The sequence below is a fragment of the Crassostrea angulata genome, chromosome 7, assembly GCF_025612915.1.
Source record: "Crassostrea angulata isolate pt1a10 chromosome 7, ASM2561291v2, whole genome shotgun sequence".
NCBI lineage: Eukaryota > Metazoa > Mollusca > Bivalvia > Ostreida > Ostreidae > Magallana > Magallana angulata.
The window spans coordinates 12860365-12881927 of NC_069117.1; the positions used below are offsets into that span (position 1 = coordinate 12860365).

At 32.5% G+C, this 21563-nt stretch overlaps 1 protein-coding gene across 1 annotated transcript; it reads left to right on the forward strand.

Annotated features, from left to right (window-relative positions):
- Positions 1 to 513: 513 nt before the first annotated feature.
- Positions 514 to 3537, forward strand: LOC128156121 (histone-lysine N-methyltransferase EHMT1-like). The gene is made up of 4 exons (XM_052818139.1): positions 514 to 780; positions 964 to 1065; positions 2381 to 2587; positions 3005 to 3537. Exons 1-4 carry the CDS (start codon positions 594 to 596, stop codon positions 3166 to 3168), a joined length of 660 nt encoding a protein of 219 aa, XP_052674099.1. The 5' UTR covers positions 514 to 593; the 3' UTR covers positions 3169 to 3537.
- Positions 3538 to 21563: the final 18026 nt, after the last annotated feature.

Genomic DNA, 21563 nt, shown 5'->3' on the forward strand with positions numbered 1-21563 from the left:
TGAATGAGATGAGTTGAAAATAAAAAAAATATCATATCTAATTAATATCGTATTTCAGCAAGTTACTATGTACGGCTCTTCTTGGGGCAGAATCTTTTACCAAAATCATAGTTAGCATTTAATTTGTTTAAGATCTTATTGCCTTTTTTTTTTTTTTACAATGAATAAACAGTCAAATTACTTTATAATTAACACGCTGCATATACAAGTGTACTGTCTTGTATATTCAAACGGGCACCGAATGCGGAAAAAAAGCTAGTGTGCAATTTTCTAGATAACTCAGGTATAGCATTTGTACTTGCTCGACATATATTCACAGATAATAAAATGAAAAGTTACATCCACGCTCTCTTGTTACATGGAGAAAAAAAATATAAACGTAATTGAAAATAATAAAACAGCAACATTACTGTCAACTGCGCCACAGTAAGGGGCTGGGCAACTCATTATGCGTAACCAGTGCACCTTCTACCTGTGAACATCACCTGGCCTGTATAAATAGGGGACGATGGCCGACCCATCGTGTTAATCTATCTACTTACTCTGTCACGAACTTATCGGTGGTACTTTTTTTTCCATACCTATCGGTTACAATGGAAGTGAACACAATTTCTGACAAAGAGTTTGTGAAATGTGTTAACAATGGGGACTATAGCACTGTGAAAAAGCAACTGAAATTAGGAGCAGATCCCAATATTTACGATGAAGAAGGGAATCCGCTGCTATTTCTTCCAATTATTAATGGAGACGATGAAATGATGGACATTCTTTTGTCCTTTGGTAAGTATTGACCATTACCTATACTTGTACATGCTGATACTACTATTAGAAAAAAGCCCCATCGTATTCCTTGACGATCTGAAGAAAAAACTGGAATTGCCATTGTTGTGACCTGTTTCCAAGTTAAATTCATATATCTATGTTTTTGATATGCAGCTCGTTATTGTTACACCTACATTTCAGACAAATGCAATATAAACATCATAAGCTACGATCTACGAACACCATTGCTGATTGCTGTGGAACTGGATGATCTAGAATTTGTCAAGAGTCTAATTAAATCAGGTGAGTTATTGTTCATACTAGAAACCAAATTTACAGGGGAAACGATGGATTTTCAGACATTTCAGATATCTTAGTCAGTGTTAAATTTAAAGTTTTTGGATTTACTTCACAATCTGTAGATTTCTGAGCCGTCACTAGAGGCCTTTGCGTTCAGACTACTAGTAGTTTCCTACCACTAACCCGAGGTTCAGTGCGTCTAGAGTTTTCGGATTTTACCATTAAACCGGTTCTCCGAGTTAATGTTCTTCAATTTGAGCTCGGAGTCTGAAATTATTAGATTAACCCCCGAGCCGAAATTTACTGAATCTGTGGTATCATAGCAACTACTGATCGAGTACTAGTCTGTAGGGTTTAGTCTGTCCTCGACATTTGTGGTTTCTTAACTTTGTTTTTCAGAATTTGTTTGACAACTGATTCTGTGGTTTTCACACTATGGATCAAGTCTGTGGCTTTAAGAATATGTGGTTTCTAGACAGATTAACTCCAGAGTCTTTGTTTTACCCTAGAGTATGTAACTTTTAAGACTTACGGCAGAGACCATTGAATAAGTTTCAAAATATCTGAGTATCGAGAACAATTGTAAGATAGAAAAGACATTTTGATGCAATTGAATATCGTTTCCTAATTGAATCTAACGTCGATCCATTACCTCAGTTTAATTCAGTGTTACAAGGTCGTTTCTACAGTTTCGTTTCTAAGGTTAAATAAAACATGACAACATAAAAATTACATTTATCCATATATATGATTTTAAAAAGAAACGTCGACAGATCTGGCACGATGTGCGTGGATGTGCGAACATATTTTATTATGCAAATAAATTACGGAATTGGAATAGGCAGCAGACAATGCCTATGTTAGCCTTCTCTTTCGCTCTTCAATGTACGTTCGTAGATGTTTTAAAAAAAGTTAATTGGACCAAGTCCATGAAAACCATTTATCTTGGCATTTTAGTTAGTGAAATAATTAATGATCTTTTTCTACGTCCCTGGGTCAGTATTGTTCATGGTGTCATGACCAGACAGTGCTAATAGGTCAGCTATAGGGCATCACATGGTATCAAAATTGTATGCTTACGAAGGCCATTCAGATTATTAAAACAAATTTCAGAGTCTAGACCTCCATACTTGTACATGCAAATTTTACATTGACAATAAATCGACCACGCCGATGAAGACAAAATACCTAACTTGTATATTTTAACGAATAAAAGTTAGAATAATTATTAATATGCATTTATTTGACATGGTTAATTGTTTTAGGAAAAAACCTGCAAAATGTGAGGATTAATGAGTGTACTATTCTTATTTTACAGGAGCAAACATAGACTGTATAGATGGGTCTGGGAAGACGCCTCTTCTGTTGGCGCTAGAGGAGGGTCGGTTTGAGATCGCCGAGTACCTGATGAAACGGGGATGTAATGTCAATGCCGTGGACGGCCTCGGTCAGAGCGCCCTTCACTTCGTCGCTAACGGCACCCACAGTCACTGTATCAAAATGGTGGACAAGATAATGAAAAACGGTAAGTATAACACAGGACAGCCAAATAGTAATGAGAAGGATTTATACGACTGAAGTGCAACAAAGTAAGACAACATATAGATAACGCACCTTCATAATTGGGGGACGACATTCATAATGGGGGGACGACATTGGCGTTTTTAAAAGGGATATGTAATAGTTTTTTCTTTAAAAAAGAATTGACCAATCTCAAAATCTCTTTCACTAATTCTTTGGATAACAATATCGATTATTAAAAGGTGATGTGATATCACATGCCGACAGTATAGAAATGACAAATATCGCTTAAAAATAGATCTGTATTCTGGTCCAAAACAGATATAGAAGCACTTTTAATGTAAAATTTTTGATAAACAAGTTGAGGTTGAATCAGACAATGAAAATGTATTGCATTAAAGATGGGTAATTTTTTTCACAGGTTTTAAACTAGAGGAAAATAATGAGTGGATACCCGCAGCAAGTGTGAAATCTCGGACGATTGGACGAAAAACCAAACTGCCTAAGGTCATGCGAAGCCTCAGCATGCGTGTGAAGAATTTCCCTAGTTTCAGAAAACCTAACCCCAATACCCCAAAAACATGACTCAATGTATAAACCCAATTTCATCAAGTCAATGAAGATGATGAATTGCAGAAGCACGATCAAATCAGGCAGCGCAACCATCTTAATGCCATAAAACCACATCTAGAGCCCGATTCCTGGAGGCACATTGCAGCGCAAGGCTGCCCATGTTTGACCATTAATTTCATCACATGACAGTCGGTGCTCACTGGCAGTGGTTATGCAGTCGTACATAACTCGTAAAATCACACTGAAGTAAAGACGGAAAGAGGAAATGAATAAAAATTACATTCACCACGGACGAATTCATTTATTGTAGATTGCCTCAGAGATGGAGCAGAGTATGACTACATGTAGTAATTGGAGCGGAATAAAAAACGTCAAGCTAAATTATGTTCGCTTCTTTTTCATTCTCTTGACCACGAGATATGGGTCAGTAGAACATCTCACTGCTTGGAATAAAAATGACACATTTGAGGAAATCAATTTATTTTTCCTCGATTGAGGACATGAAATATATGGTGCTCCCCCAAATCGAATGTCTGAAATGATTAAGCGCAGAATTAAAGAAACCTAAAGAAAATCTGAATTGTTAAAATTTAAACATGATTTCAAACTTTTACTATTTAGAATAAATAACCGATTTGACTAAAAAAATTGATCCTCTATTTTGAAATAAAAGTAGACAAATGTTGATGGTAAATAATTTTTTATAATTTAGATACACATTATTCAACTCAAAAGGAAAGCCACATTAAAGACAATTGAAAAAGATCTAATTCTATATGCGAAAAACCTACACAACAGATTTGAAAACAAAAATATGCAGTAATTTTCAGCAAGTATACACAATTATATATATATAAAAAAATATTTGTGTTTTCTAATCCGCGTCAGTGGGTATTTTATTTCATATATAAAATATTTTATTATTTTATCCCCCCCCCGCAATTGTCTCTACCTTTGTAAAATATCTCAATACCAAAGACATCATTTTACTGTGTATACCTCTCTTTGAATATCCCTTCTACTACCCTTTTTAAATTAATACTAAATTATCGTGATTCTCGATAGTACTTTGAATAAAAGAAAATTAAATAACATTAATATATGGAAGATTCACTTGGATTTCTCGGAACACATCGGTCTTTTTTTGTCTAAGACCCGAGATGTTCCGGATAATGGAAGGTAAACTGTTTGAGGTTCTTGGGTCTGTGCTACTTTTGATTCCTAAAAAGTTCACGAAATAATTCACACATAGTAACAAATAAAAGTATAAAGCTAGACACAATTTAACAATGTAAACACTATTATAGGTATGTAAACTTATTTAGATTAATGTTGTTATTTTACAAGAAATTATATATTTGCACTTCACTGTAATTCTTATACAGTTCTAAAACTGTTTAGCTCTAATTTCGGCTATATATTAGATTTTAAATGCACCAAGGAAAAAATACTTAATAGATATAAATGTTACCTCATAACAATATTGTTTATTAATGGATCAACAACTACTACCATGGAATTTCCCCATTAAAATTTCCATTACTTTTATTCAGAAAAGTAAAGTTGCAATTACTTTGTCTCAGTAATTATAAATGGTTATGGTTTTATTTGAAAATAAACAGTTAATATTTTGAGAGCGAAATTCAATTGTGAATGCATATCTAAGAGTCATGCCATTGACTAATAAATTTACCCAATAAGAAAACAATTATTAAATGTTAAAAAAGATTAAAACACTAGGAAAGTAGCCTACTAGATTGGAATTTTGTCAGCAAAGACCAAAATCTTATTTAAATAATAAAAGTCATAATACGGGTAATTTTATAAAGTAATGCATAGAAAAAAATGACCGATTATAGTTTTTACTTAAATGAAGAATACCAACATTTTCGAACCAGTTGTGAAAAGATTCTAAGCCCTATAGCTATGTTAGCAAATTCAAGATGAATGTAAAAAATAGATTCTCTTCATTAACATAAAAAATTTTAACCTTATTATTTTTCCCTGTTAAATAGAGGCTTGTGTTAGTAAAACATGTTTTCATCGTTGTTGTGATTTTTCTGACTACAATGTCATCAACGATAGCCCCCTAGACCTCTTATTTGCATTTTGCCAGTGAAACAAAAGCAATTCTTGTGCTGTGGACGGCCATTTCTTACCACAGACTGTGTTTTATGGCTGTTATTACAAGTGTTTTCACTGTTTGTGGTCAATTCATATACAGCTACGACTGATAAATACTAACGCAATTACCATAAGAAAAACAGTCATATCACATCAAGTGTTATAGTTGATCTAGTGCCTTCATTGCACACAGTATCAAGTTGTTTTGAAAGAGCCTATGATGAATAAATATGTTGTTAATAAACACCCGGTTTACGAGTTCAAATGTTCAAACTCACAATACGTGAGTAATTTATTCTCATTTAATTAAACGCATAAAAATAAACAAAAGACCACAGCCAACATTGTTCAACGTTATAAATGTCCCAATAAATAAAACCATAATCACTTTGACACTTCCATAAAATGGTAAAAATGACATTTATGGAAAAATCTTATAAAAAGTTACAGTTACACAGGACAGATAGAGTTGGGATTATTATCATTATTTATATTAGAATTGGTTGAAATATTAATAAAACCAGCTGTGTCTTGATTACAGTAAATGCTGTACAGCGATAAAGGAAGCAATATTTTTGCAATTAAACAAGATGCCCTTTATTCTTAAAACTGTGTAAAAAATAGTTTTATTTAAAACATGTAAATGTTGATATATAATACATACTTGTGGATGTAGTAAATGTTTTAACAGAAAAAAAACCCCACTTCTTTTCTTTCAATTTATGTAAGGCTTTGACTTTAGTAATCTTTTTACATATTAGAAAAAAACCCAGTTTCCTGAGAATGTATGATTGATTCATATTATAAAACATGTAACTATAAATGAACATATCATCGATAATGATAAAAAAAAATAATCCTACAACTAAATATTCACGTATAGAAGAATAGAGTTGGCGAACCAATGTCTGAAAAATGAACTAAAACGCGTAAATTTGAAAGGCCTGCAGACTGACAGCCCCCCTCCCAATATATCCATGTAAAGATTCTTGTAGAGGTTGATAGCCAGGGTACACCTAGAAAATAATGCATATGCTTACAAACTGAATGCCCCCAGGTTTGCATTGTAGTTTATCGGTATGTTAAATATTTGAATTCTTCGATAGTTCTGTAATGAATCTATATCATAAAAATGCTAAACTATATCTTCCAAGCCAGGGTTTTATGTTAACATCTAAAGTATAAAACAGAGGTTAAAGAGACATGATTTGAGTTCAATTTTGTCAACATTTGAAAGTCAAATATCGAATTAGAAGCGAGTTACATAGATTAGAATTAAATTGAGAATTAAATTAATAACAGGACTTCAGTCCTGTTATTATTTACACAAGTAGTTTAAATCTGATATTGCTTTTTGTTGTTCATAAAATCATTAATGAACTCATTATATCAGTTTTTCTTGTTTGCCACAAATTATTTTGTCAAAGAAATGGTAATCATAACTTTATATTATTTGAAAATATTTACATGACTCGAGCTTTGTTAACATAACACCGACTTCTTTCCTCTGTATCTCGCTTACAAGTACTTGATATTTTTGGTGAAGCGCACAGAAATCATACCATGGCGTTTATAAAAATGCAATGAATTATTAGACTAATGAAGGATTTTTAATAACTACTGAAATAAGGTTTAGATGATCAATTGATGAAATATTGTTTTTAAATTATTCCCGTCCACTTTCTGCACTGCCGTCTGCAGGCAAATAAATTCAATAACTGACTACACGTAAAAACTTTAAGTGCTCACCCAGATGAAAAGAATAATTTGAAAATTAAATTAAATTAAAACCATGTAACGTGAAATTTCAACATTATAACAATTACAAATTTTACGTTTCCGAAAATTTTTTAAACACATTTTTTGGTCAAACATTGTTCAAAAATTAAAAAAAAAACGAAGAAAAAAACAACCATGTATTACAATTATGATATACCATATTAATATCGACAAATATCCCATACCGAGTTAATTAATATGAATGGCAGATTTTGTGATTGATATTAAACTTCAGTGTCTGCTGTGTGATGCGTACAGTGTGTATGCCTGTCTGTGTCTGAGCTTGCCATTTTTGCTTTCAGCTCCACACCTGGCTAGCAGCTTGCTGTGAAACAGGAGCGGAATTTATTTGTAAGTCTTATCCTCCAGTAAGTCTTATCTCTCCACAGATAGACCATTGTGGCCTATATATTGGATTCTGCCAGAGTTAACAGATGGAAATTGGGTACCTTGCGGTCGCAAGCAGAAGCACAAGGTCTTAGAGAAGACAAGGCCCCTACATGCGCGACATGCATGGCCCACCGGTGAGTGAATATGCCCTGGGCCTGCAATCCTAGTCCCCAGCTATGGTTCAAATAGCTTCCCTGTCTTGTGGAGGTTTTGGAAAAGTAAATGACCATGAAAGAAAATCCAGGCAGAAAATCTGTGTAGATGAGCACGAAAGCAACGAAAAGCAGTCATCTAAGGGATGGAAAACCCCAACAGAAAACCACTGGTTCTCCGATAGATTCCAGGGGGTTATTCTTAGAACCAGTAACGCTATCAATTTTACCAGAGAACAAAATGATGGAAGAAGTATTGATACCATACAAGATACTGAAGGTATGATGTGTGTATTTCTCACCCCAATAGGAGATGCCCTTCGACCGAAAACAACCCGCAGGAAAACTGCTTTTCTATAAAAGCCAACAAAAGATCATAGACAACACACCATCTCACGATGTACTACTGCTCAGGAAAGCAAGACAGAAAGACCAAAGACCACCTCCTATAAATACCCAAAAGCTAAAAGACCCTAAAGTTATGAGAACATTTCAACAAAAAGTCCAAAATAAGTTCTCCCTATTCATGATAAAGTCGAATGAAATTGATTTAGAGACAATTAATGATGTACTGTTAGAAAATGGACAACAAATACTTGGTCCTAAAAAAAAGAGAAATAAAGAAAGGATTTTAGACAACACATGGAAGAAAGTAGAACAGCGAAAAGAAAAGAAAAAAGATTCTTTCAACTAAATCTTTGAGACAAAGAGACCAGCTCCAAGCAGAATGTCGAGCTACTGACAAGGAAGAAAGGAAGAGTTCAAGAGCAGACCGAAAGGCATATACAAAAAATCTTATGAAGCAGAACAAGCCGCTTCTTTGCAGGATATGCAAACCCTCTATAAAATTTCAAAACACTAGTAGGTAAACTCCAGTGACCTTATTTACCAGTAAAAGATAAAAAAAGAAGTCAATGATTTTGTGTATCTAGGAAGCAAATCTCTACAGACGGGGACCCAGCTGATATCCTGCCTCGAAATTTTAAGGCCCAAGGAGTATGGGCTGCATTGCGAAACATTTGGGAATCAGCATAAACACCAAAATCAGGATCTTCAAAAGTAAATGTCTGGGGTCCTCTTATATGGTGCTGAATCTTTGAAAGTGGCGAAAGCTATCTCAGATAAGACTGACACTTTCCAGACCCGATGTCTTCGCAGATTATTGCGCATATTCTGGCCGAACGCCATCTCCAATGAAGATTTATACAGAAAGTGGCAGTGGATTGGACATGTTTGTCGAATACACGCAACTTCCATCCCAAGGGTTGAGGTGGACACCAACTGGAAAGAGAAAGAGAGGAAGACCAAAAAGAGACCTGGAGAAGATCAATAGAGAAAGTCATGAAGGAGAACAACTGAAATGGGGACAAGTTCAGAGATGGTTACAGGACAGACCAACATGGAGATCCCTGGTAACAGCCTTATGTGCTAGCCAGCACGAAGAGCACTAATTAAGTAAGTATTAGACTTTATAGTTGCTTGATAGTTTCGAAAGAATAACAAAATGGCCAAAATGACAGGAAACAAGAGTCTTTGGAATATTGGTTTCTGGATTGTTCTTACGAGAGATTGTACTTACTTTGAATCTGCTCTTTGTTTTTTCCTCGACATTGTTTTAAGTCTTTTAACAATCTGAAAGGAACGTTGTCTCAATACTGTGGTTTCATTAATATTCAAGGGTATCAATTTTCGTGGATAAAGTGAAAGTCACATGTTCAAGGATACGTAAATTCATGGCCAATGATCCTTTCAATACAAATTGATAGTAGAAACTGAACTTCAATGAACATTTAATTTCATGGATAAACTTAAACACGAAATCCACGAAAATTGGTATTCAACGAATATTGATGAAACCACAGTATAATTTTTCATCCTAAACAATCCGAAGCTCTAGATGAAATTCAATCAAAAACTGATAGTGTTCGTAATATTTGGCTAAGGTCAATTCTCGGATCGCAATCAGAGGTTAAGGACAATATATCAATGTTAATTACTTGAAAATTAATTGGAAATCAGTCATCCCGACAGCAAGACAAAGAAATGTGTTATATCATATAGTATAATCACCATACTGAGTGAACACTTCGAACCTTGATTATTAGCATTTGAACCATTAACGGTAAAGAGTCTTAAAATTAACATTTGTCTTACAGGAATTAAGTCCGTTTAATTTTTTTTGAAAAATCAGCTCTTGTGTTTGTCTATTTCCTGATGATCTTTTTAATTCTCTAAGAAACACAGACGATTTTAAAAATATCGCGTTGCTACATGACATCATTTTGAACTTTATCAATCGTTTTATTTCAGAAAGCATATCTTTTCATTTGATTTCTAAACAAAGCTCACCCCTTATCGTTAAAGTATGCCAATTTCGCAACTATAGTTTTCATAAAATTGCATCAGATTGACATTGATTTTATTGCGTCAGCAATATTTGTAAACAAAATGATATCAATTTTTTAAGAAGTACCTTGGATAACACCAATCGCTTTGCAGCAGTTATTGAGATAAAATCGTTTTAGCATAGAGCTAATGTATAAAGTCTGTTAAGTCTTAGAAATCTAACAAATCCGATCCCAACACTGGTAAAGAATAAGGACTGTGTTAGGCGGATTTTGCTTCTTGCTAATAATGATTCATCTCAATATTAATTAAATGTTAACGTAACGAACATTTGTTTTATACACCTTCATGTAATTTACATGCAATGTGCAGGTGTATGTAATTGAGTATGCTTGAATCATATATTTGATATTGCATTGAGTCTTGCGAGAAAAATAAATAATTTGCTAGAGCATATTGGTTAATATATAATTATTTTACTCAATATGCGAGACCACTGATGACGAATACCAATCATGAACCTTTGTTTCGCTTTGTTTATTGCAGTTTGTTTTAATCATTTATTGCACTGGATATTGCATTGACCATGGCAAAATTATATATTTACATTGCTCAAACTTTACGTACTACATAAGTTAATGGTGCGAACTATGGATCACTTCACTTCCGTGACAAAATCAAAGTGACCCAAGCAGCGAACTAGCGTTGACATACCCACTGCAATACATCATCATGGGTTAGTCCATAAAGTATCATTTATATCAAGATATAAACTTAAATGGTTTGTTATTAATTTGTATAATTTTGGCCTTTTCTTGCATTCTTCATAAAATTAAAAGTTGTTGTAATTCCCGTTTAGGCATCTTTCTGATCCATGGGAGTCCCGTTTTCAACAACGTACACTTCTTTTTGAAAGCGTGCTTGCATATCATTTGGCAAGTTATTGTTCTCACAAATCTTACAAGGAAATATCTCTACAAAGTTATTTTTAATGTAAAACGTAGCCTCCTGTTATGCAGCCCTTTCTCACTTCATCAGGATGGAGAACAGAGCACACTTTATCTTCTAAAAAGGTATCTTTTAATGATTTTATAATAATTCTTATAACAAATTTATTTATATTTTTGATGTTTTTCAAAGTAAAATGTTTCTATATTAATGGTAGCCCCGTCATTAAACAATCTTGAATTCTATTTAACAACAAATCAAGAAATCGATCGTTCTTTTTGTGAGGTCAAACATTAATATATACATATTATGAATCAGTGCATTTTGAAACTATTGCCCAACTTTAAAAACTTTTCGCCTGAATATGTTGCGGAAATACTTTCTACATCAAAGATTGAGGAAAGCCTACAACATCAGTTTGAAATGGAAATAGTAAGCTACATTATTCTACAAATAAAGAGTACAAAATGGCACTCCTGTTCACTTTCCAAGCTTTACCAGTTAACCATGATTAAAAGTGCATAATAATGCAGAGGTCTTTCTAAAATGTAGTAGCAATTTACATGTACCACTATTCTTTACTTGATCAAAATATTTATAAATAACGACCGTGCTTTTAGAGCTTGATATCTTGGATTCTTCCTGGAATGCTAGGAAATTGTGACATTAGAATCATGACATCTCTTAATTGTTTCATACTTTTAACAGTATTGATATAAATGTCGGGACGTTTATATCCTGACAATTGATTACTATAGTATCAAAACGGAATTACATCTGTATTTTCGCATACAGTTACACCAGTTCAATAGGATGTTCGAAATGTTTTGCAAATGTTCGTCCGTTCTACTGCCTTCTGACTTCAAACACTTTGGCTGAATCTTCTGAGCTAACCGTAAAGAGTATTAAAGACAAAAAAAACTCCTTTAACCCTCCGTTTGAGTAAACTAAAATACACCAAACACCACAGAATATGAGCGTTGTTTTTGGCTGCTATAATATCAGTTCAGGGGTTGTCTTTCTTCAGTTGTATTCTAAAGAAAGCTCAACACTCTTAAACTGATCTTTAGAAACCGCAAGGAAAAATTCCTACATTAACAAGTGTTATTATATTCATCGGGTCGCTCGAACCATAATTGAAATATAGAAACAATTACAAACATAAAAATAAAATCTATAAATACTTGTTATGGAGGCAGGTTCAACAGATCACCGATCAGATCGACTTTAAATTAACAAACATAATTCTATCAGTTTTACACTGGCATTCCATCTTTTATATATATATATATATATATATATATATATATATATATATATATATATATATATATATATATATATATATATACACCCCGATTTACTTTAAAAATTGATCATTTTTTGTAACTCAATACAAAGTTCTTCTTTTTAAGAGGTTTTAAAATTAACCCCTTGTGCAGATCTTGTAGGGGGTGTTTCAAAATTATTTAATTTCCATTGTAACGTTTCCGAAAACAGGCCTTAGTAACCATTTGGGAGAAAAAATACCTAAATATGTTTAAATAAATAATAACTAAGATTAGGTAAACAGTCATTAAAAAAGTGACTGTAGCACCATAAAATATGTCTAAAAGTTTATTCTAAAATTCTTTTAAAATATATTAAAAATCGACAAAAACTATTTAATAGTTTGAACAATGACGAAGGCATTTTAACCTATAATTTATTCCTTTAACATGTCAGAAGTCCTTTTTATTAGCACTTGTACATAAAAATCTAATTCTTAGCTTTATTTATTGCATGAAATTTTGCGTTGAGTCTGGCTGATAGAGGGAGTGCTTGGTCTTTATTAAAGAGACAATAAGGGCTGTATCGCATTATTTATGATATTGTATAGTTATTGTATTGCAACTAACTTTGATAAGTATTGGTTGCAATACAGCATTCAAAAATGTATAAAACAGTATTCATGTCCAAAATAAACGGTTTTATACGCTTTGTCAAAATTGTGTTCTTCATAAATCCGCTTTATAATATGAAGAGTAAAGAAGGCGTTTCTTTTGTTTTAATTCAATGCAATGGACGCAATGGAATAATTTATATTCAGGTATATGTATTGGGTAAACAGCAGCACCAAAGATCAAAGTTGGGCAACATTAATAAGGTTTTTTCTTAGTTTTTATATATATTATATATAACCACCCGCCAACCCCGGCATTTTCATCGACCTTTTGCTTTATACCCGTTTCATACTTTTTATGCAAATGTATGTTTGTTTTAATAACCTATACTATACTTGTATCTTGATGCGCGTAGATTGTATTAAAATGTATTGAATGTTTATAATAAGTATTCAAGTTTATAACATGGGATTCAAACAGTAAGTAATGTTGAAAAAAATTAAGCACACGTGCAAAAAACTTCATTTTGGTATTTCCAAAATTATCAACATACATTACCTTACCTTGCGGTTAAGAGAAATATTTTATAGAATTACAACTGTTCCGAAATTCGAACCTTCTAACTGGAGACCACTCAACTAATTATTTGAAATAAAATGTATAAGGCGTTCTTAAATTTCAAGCGCATTTATGTTTTCTTCCTAAAGTTAATCAAAAAAAATATGCCTCTTTGAAAGAAAAACGGAAATGCCAATTTTCAAGATATGTTCTGACTCTTAACGTTCACATCAAATATAATGTTGATTCAAGGAGGTCGTTTTTCACAACAATGAGGATTCCAATTTTGAAAAGTCTGCCACATTTTTCTGTGTATTCGTTTTCAAATTTATTCCATGGTCGTATGGAAGTCAGTACAAACTTTCCAGATAAAGTCTACAATGCCTTTTGTACAACGTTGCATGTAAAAAAAAATTGCATCGAAATCTGTAACTTTGTTTTATCCATTTTATCTGTAACACATTAATTTAGGGAACCGCAGTACTTCTTTAGAAAAAAGTACCTCCATAGTTTTACCCTTTGTAACAGTCAAGTCGATAATGGTGTAGCAATTCTAATGTTCAGCCATACACAATGATTTTAGACATTATGGCTTCTAAACAAATCAAATGAATGTCGTCCTATTTCACTAGATCTCCTGTTTTACCCTCTCCTTATCCATATGATTCATGACATCAGTTAACTTGGTTACAATATCATTTATACAAGTCGTCGCCTTCACTTCACTTAGAAAAAAATGGTCCTAGTATATTTATGTACAGCACTAGTCCCCATTGTTATAGAATGTGTCTATTATAAGTCTGTCTGTGATAGAGGTAAAAACAAACCTGAATCTAAATATACAGGTTTACTATTATGACCAACAGAAAATTAAATCATTGGTTTTCTTTTTAAATCGGGATTATTCTGTGTGTTTCTGATAATAATTGAATGATAAATTGTCAGCTTTCTGTGTAATCTCTCTGAATTCTTCTATTTAAGGGTAGCTTGCACTATTATAAACTACGCGTATTTCTGTAATACGCATGCTCAACTTCACGGTCGGGCATTCTTGAGATTAATTTTCATTGTGTGTCCCTTGTGTGTCCCTTAATGGTTTTACATTGTCTGTAAATATTACGTCGAATACTTAGAGTTAAAAAATGGTTCATGCCAGATATGGTGACAATAACTTTGTAAATTTATCCGATGTAAAATTTTTATGGACACAGTTACAAATAAAATGATTTAAAAGTACTCAAGTAATCATTTTATGGAAATTTACCCCTTTGCAGACTAGAATTCTTGTACGTTTTTTTCAACGCAATGCTTAATGAGAAATCCTACAAAAAGTGCACTCGACATTGTAAATAAAAGTTTATTTCAGGCAAAAATAGTATTTGATTCTCAATTACACAAATTTTATTGACGGTTTCTAGGAATAAATCAGGTTTTGGCATGTTTTACGGTATTATGGATTAAAAATGTCTTGTGCCGGGCTTGTTGTTCAAAGATGATTAACAGCTGAGAACAAAAATAGCATGATCGGTCATTACCCGTGATCAAAAAGGTTAAACATTTGATTAAAGATTGATAATCTTTTGAATTTAGACACATTGCTTTGCAAAGTACACATGTCTTTGCTCTAATCAACGCGTCGCGACGAATAAAGATTAGCAAAAATATGTATTTTTGGTAAAAAGGTGTTTATGGTGATGGATTGTACTTATACAGTTTCAGAACTGTTCAAAGAAATTAAATACCGAGGTCAGAAAAATTATAGATTAAACAATATTTTTACCTCGTATACTTATAAAACCAGCTTTTGTCGAAGAAAAGACATCCCTCAAACAAAATAAAAATATCTTTAATCTGGTGGAAAAATAAATAAAAGTGGGAAAATTCCGACAATGTGTTTTACAAAAGTAGGTTTATATTAAATTTTTCGAAACTGTAATGCAAAATATTGCATTATTCAATGCAATCCATGTTTAATTGCATGGCGTGGTGAATTCATTTCCCCTCTAAAAATGTTTCATAAAACCAAAACCTTTATTCATGCGAAATTTATTTTTAATATACATCGCATCCACTAGGAGGAGGTACGAAGACTTGTACACGGCTTGATGTCCGGTGGCTATATTAGTACTAGCTCTCTCTGTTCTATGGCAACATTTGCAAAACTAATGCAGTCTACTTAAAGATTGTCAGAATGACACATGTTCATCATACCGTTATTAACAGATTTAAATTTTTGTTTTGTTTCAATGATACTGAATATTTTGAAGAAAATCTTTGTAGAACGATAACTGCTTATCATCAAGATACATGTATTGGTAAGTTCTACGATTTACACAGATATCGCAACAAAGCAGTTATTTGGTTGTTAATAAAGTTTTGCGATATCGCTAAAAGCAGTGATAATGAATGAAGAAATAATTTCTAGATTTTTTTCCAGAAAAAAGTCCGTTGTAATGGGACCTGCACGTTTATGGTTTGACAATTCATTTTATTTTGAAAAGTGGACACAAATGACTAATGATGGGCGATATTTATTTCGCCCATCACGCAAGGCCGGTCTGTATGTAATCACCACTGCATGTCATAGATAATTAAATGGATGAATCGAATATAATATAAGGAAATGCTTACAGAAAATAACGGTTTATGAATGAAATCTAAACAAATCAAATATAATTAAAACAGCAATGTCACTCATTATGCGAGACTCTTTAAACTTTTTTTTAATTCAAGCGGCATATTACAATGTATATACAATTAATAAACATGGGAGATTTACACACGCAGTCTATGTGTGAAGAAGTCGACATTAATTGAAAAATGATGGCCCATGTACTTTATATTTTGTAGTGGGCGTTAATATCTCCAACGTCATTAACAGATTGCAGGCACAGGAAATTACACTAATTAAGCTGTAGGAAGAAAACTTTCATTTTCACCGAAGTAATAAATGTAGCTTGCAACATGAGATTTGATTAGCTAACAAGCCGAGTGTAAATTTCCGTACACCCGACATGTAAGTAAAATGTGACGTCACAATGCAACTCTTGTTAACTGTACAAGTGCACCTGCGGCCTCAGAGTGTATGGAATACAACCCGGGGTAAATCCCGTACACCCTTGATTAGACCTGGATAACTAATAATATAGAGTTATGAAGAAGAACAAAGAAAAATCGAAAAAAACCAAAAACAAATCAAAGATTGTTCAAATTTCGAATATATTCATGTACTTGTGCATATACCATTAATTTTGGTACATGTACCTGAAACCCCCCCCCCCCCCCCCCCAACAAAACAACTTGCAAAGCAAACATGTTTGTTCCATAAGGCAAAACGCCCAATTAAACGTTCACTTTCGGTCTTCAAGAGAAGAACTTCTTTGAAAATAACATATTCAAACTTGTATATGATATCATTAGCTAAATTAGTTAAGCCATACAATATACTGTTTTTGAAACTATTAATGGAACCAAATGTTATTATGTCTTGAACTTTATTCTTTATTTATATCAGTTGGTAAGTAATGACTTCTTGAGATAAACTACATTTATGTTTTCTCATGCTGCACAACCTCACCGCAGCTCCGTTTTGCTGTCTGATAAATGAACTCAACACTTGTGCATGATGAAATATGTCATTTATTAAAAATGACGAAAGTAAAGAAAAATATAAACAACATAGTAGGGGATCAGACCCAAAACTGTTCACACAAAATGTTAAATAACTTATCAATATGCTGATCCCCTTAAAATACAGAAAAACAATATTTTGTTCAAAATTATATACAATATATACAAAACCAGCAAAAAGATGGCACCTCAAAAATAAAATATGCCATATGCAAATTAATAATACATGTATGCAACTTTCGAATATTGGAGTGGAGAAACGGGGATGGTGGTGGATGTATCAAAACATTACTCGTGCTAACACTCTCATAGATGAAGACAGAATGACCCTACTCTCACTGGTCAGATACTGACCGCATCAAACCACGTGACCGTATCGCTTAATTTGATTGGCTATTAAATTAAATTTGGGGAGAATTACACCATGGAATTTTTAGCAATTACATAATAGGTCACTGGGAGGTTTTTAGACTAGGAATTTGGGCTAAAAATAGACATGGACAGTGACCACTGCAGGGAAATTACATAATATGGCCAACGACCTCAACAAGGCCTGGGAAAGAAATGCAACTTATCTAATCAAACATAAACATGAAAAATACAATAAATCAGCAAATAAAATTATAGCATTCAACACATAAATACAATTATTAACATAATTGTTGTTTTTCGTGTTCATGCACTAGTTGTGCTAGATTAGTATTACAAGAGCGAGAAGTTCATTAAACTTCACAAAGTGAATTGCGCACACCAGAATATAAATAAGCGACGCTTTTAATATATACTGAACTGTATGAATCATTAAATGAATAATAGAATGTTAATTTTTTTCATATCATTATTTGATCAAATATTAACCAATAATTAACTATCATCATTTCTATTCGAAAATGACCTTGTATTTTTAAGAAGACGTCTGCCTACAAAGGTCGTCTCATTCATCTTTGCAGCACAGACTAAATTAAAACTATGTTTTAAAGAAGGAAAAATTTGCATAAAGTTTATGATCAAAAGTAAAACACAAAAGAGGCGATATCTCTATCATGTCCCCTTTTGCTAAATGCAATGATTTATTTGTCAAGTAAGTGACCCTTCAAACCCGGTTTTCTCATATCATTCTGTAAACGTCTTGGGCATTATAATTACCGATATACTTGACAAAGTGCCGTGAATATAATAAAATGTTTATAAATGCAAAATAAATATTTTTCCATTTCTAGTTTCCTGCTGATAAAATAGAAATTAACATAACGGGTTGACAAATATCTACCTTCAAGTTGAAACAGAAGTATTGTTGCAAAGTGGACGACTACAGTGTCTATCAGAAAGATTTGTTAGCAAAAGATACATAGAGAACAATATATGTCTGATATTACAGGGCAGATATACAAATGTAATCTATTATCGCTAGTACATGTATCAACAGAGCTACAACAATGTTACATGTCCACTTGGTTCTACGATTTACATGCAAATAAATGCGCATGTATACAAAGCAGAATAAAGGTTCTAGTCTGGGTTGATTTGTGCATTAAACTCGTTAAAGAATCTTTCAAAATTTGTCTTTCATTGTCTTTCGGCCTTGATTTGAGTTAACAAGGCATGTTGTTAACCATAACAGTGTTTTGGTTTCAAGGCTGATTGATGATTCATATTTGAACGTGTATATTTCATTAAACCAATACAAGGACCATAAAGACTGATTTGCATCTATTTTCTTTTGATTCTATCATATCATACTCATGTCATATAATTTACATTTGGAAACAATTGATAAATGACCAGTCACACTGTTTAATAAATAAATGTGAATGACCTATGAAGCCATCAATAAATCTGTACGGCAGCATAGTATGATTTACATGATTTTCAAGGATTAGAAGAATTCAAATATTACGACGATTTTATTCAAACACGCACCTGCTGCTTTATTAAAAGACCCACCTGCTTTATTATTGAGATGCAAATCATGTAACATATTTACCGCAGAATTGTGCATCATTTTAAAATTCCTCACAAATTACAAAATGTTCATAGTTTACTGCATTGCAGAGTTATAATTTCACTATGAACGTTTTCTTATGTGCTTTAGACACGACAAAGATAATGTGAACATATCAGGCCAAAACAAATATAGTATAGTTAGAAAAGAAATCGCCAGTCTCTGACATCTGAAACATTTTGAAAATGTTTGAGAGAGGTATAGTATAAATATAGATGATTTAAAAAATAATGGTATTAAACCATACTGGTTTCTTTTTTATATTAATGACACTAACATAAGGATATAAATAATTCAGGTATTAATAATTCTTTGATTACAGTTAAACTTTTAATTCTTCTGATATTTTCGAAGGATAAAGAAACGCAGAGCCATATAAAATGGTTTATTAAAATCATAATATATGACATGCATCTGACACAATAAAGGGTTTTTCGACATTAATCATCAATTTTACTACTTAGTATGACAGTCTTGATCGACGCTTCTCAGGTCATGCGAAACGTGAAATTATTAATGGAATATGGTCTGCATGTCAAGGTCAATGAATTACAAAATGAATGTTTTATCATCATCCAGATGCGTAGACAATAAAAGTTCATGGAGAGAGCATACTGATATATCAGATTTGGACCAATCGCCCAAATGGCATATAAATGTGCGAAAAAAGAAAATTTTTATTTTGCTAAAAAATGTGGCAAATCCGCATTAGAATAGATGAAATGTAACAACTCTTTCTGTAACCGTACTATTACGGAGATTGAACCCTTAGTTTATCCAAAATCTTCAAACTGACAAACTAAATGGTTATAGGAAAACTTGTTAACCACAAACTGTTGTATTTGATATACATTTCAACGGATTCAATTAAAAAATTATCAAATCAAAAATTTCTATTCTTGCACTTCAAATTTATATCCCATTTTGGGTATCATATCCCAAATCGGGATATTATATCATATTTGGGGTATTTGTTCCAATTTGTTTATATGCATATTGCCTGTTTAATTGTTTTCAATGTATGATAAATATTATATTAAAAATATTAAAAGGTTATATTGCAGCTGATATTACTATTGATATAAATACTAACAATTTATAATCATTTTGTCATGTATAAAAAATATAAGTGGTTTGTTCAAGTCGTAGATCAATAAGACTTAGTCCTCATGCATCATATCATCGAAACAGTATCTTTCTTATCTAAAAAAAATCTTCAGACGTATTTGAAAGAAACATTGATGTGATTTATTAGTTTAGATTAATTAAATAGTCAAAGTGTGATAACGAGTTGAACTTTTAATCTTTGTGTTCAGGAATTTCTCTCTGAATTCCCTAACGTTTTCTGGTCAGGCGTCATTGATATTCAGAGCTGACACCTCACCTCGTGCATCGAAGTGTGGGTGAACAAACTATTATTAAACACTGTCACAAACATGTTCAAGGTCGAATGATGCTCTAAAGGATTCACGGTTGAAAAAAAATCCCAACTTGAAGTCGATTTTTCCATTAGCACATTTTAAAACAATTAATACCTGCATTTGATGATGGTCAATATACTAGTAGTCCCTTTGTGTGACTATTATGCCTTATACATAGTGTAAATACATAGAGCTTATAAATTTCAACCAAACTTGGCACAAACACCCTTATGCAAAGGAGATTCAAAATTGGGAAAACTACGAACAGTGCCATTTTTCAAGGGTAGATAATAAGGAATTATTGAAATCTCTTAATTTTTAATTTTTTTCCCTCATGAATCAACTGGACAGGAAAGCTGAAACTTGTGTGGAAGTATCCTCAGGTAGGGTAGACTCAAGTTTGTTCAAATCATAATCCACAGGGGTAGGGTGGGGCTACAGCGGGAGGGGCAACCTTTTACATAGCAATATATAGGAAAAAAAATCTTTAAAAATCTTCTTCTAAAAACCATTTGCCTAGAAAAGCTGAAACTTCAAAATCAAAATCTTAATGAGTAGGGTAAGGCCACATTAAGGGTGCAGTTTTACAAAAGAGAGAACATTTTAATTATTCACAAAATCTTAAATGTTATAATATATGGTTTAACTTATATGCAAGCATTTTAACATATTATTGTTACTTTAGATTTGCTTATACTTTCACCGCAGGATTATTCTTGGGGTTTAGAGTTTGATGAAGGTTTATATCTCTTTATATAAACAATTGTTTAGGATCTTTTTAAGAACTACAATGCTCAACATGTAATATGACTATATAATCATCCTGTTAGAAAATGGAATTGATCATAACGAAAGAATATCCAGGGGGAAGTTGATTTTTATCTATAAAGGATCTACATGTATTAAACTACATTATCCAGATATTTTGTATTATGACTCCATTTAGTTGATTTTATATTGCCTATTGTTGCTCAGGTGAGAGATGTAGCCAATGAGCCTCATGTTTTTTTCTTCTTTTTTACTTTTCATTGAATTAATTGTAGGTATTTTATAAAATAAATCATAACTTTCTTACAAAGTTAAAAAACCCTGCAAGATTTAGTGTCAAGAGAAGAAAGATTAATTAGTTCCCGTCAGTTTTTACACACATTATACATGCTAATCTGAACCTTAA

What these genes read in the sequence shown, in the direction of transcription:
- LOC128156121 (XM_052818139.1), top strand. Translation starts at nt 594, where the DNA reads ATGGAAGTGAACACAATTTCTGACAAAGAGTTTGTGAAATGTGTTAAC. An exon ending in CAAGAGTCTAATTAAATCAG is followed by an intron (nt 1,066 to 2,380) that starts GTGAGTTATTGT and finishes CTTATTTTACAG; the next exon opens with GAGCAAACATAGACTGTATA. An exon ending in GGACAAGATAATGAAAAACG is followed by an intron (nt 2,588 to 3,004) that starts GTAAGTATAACA and finishes TTTTTTTCACAG; the next exon opens with GTTTTAAACTAGAGGAAAAT.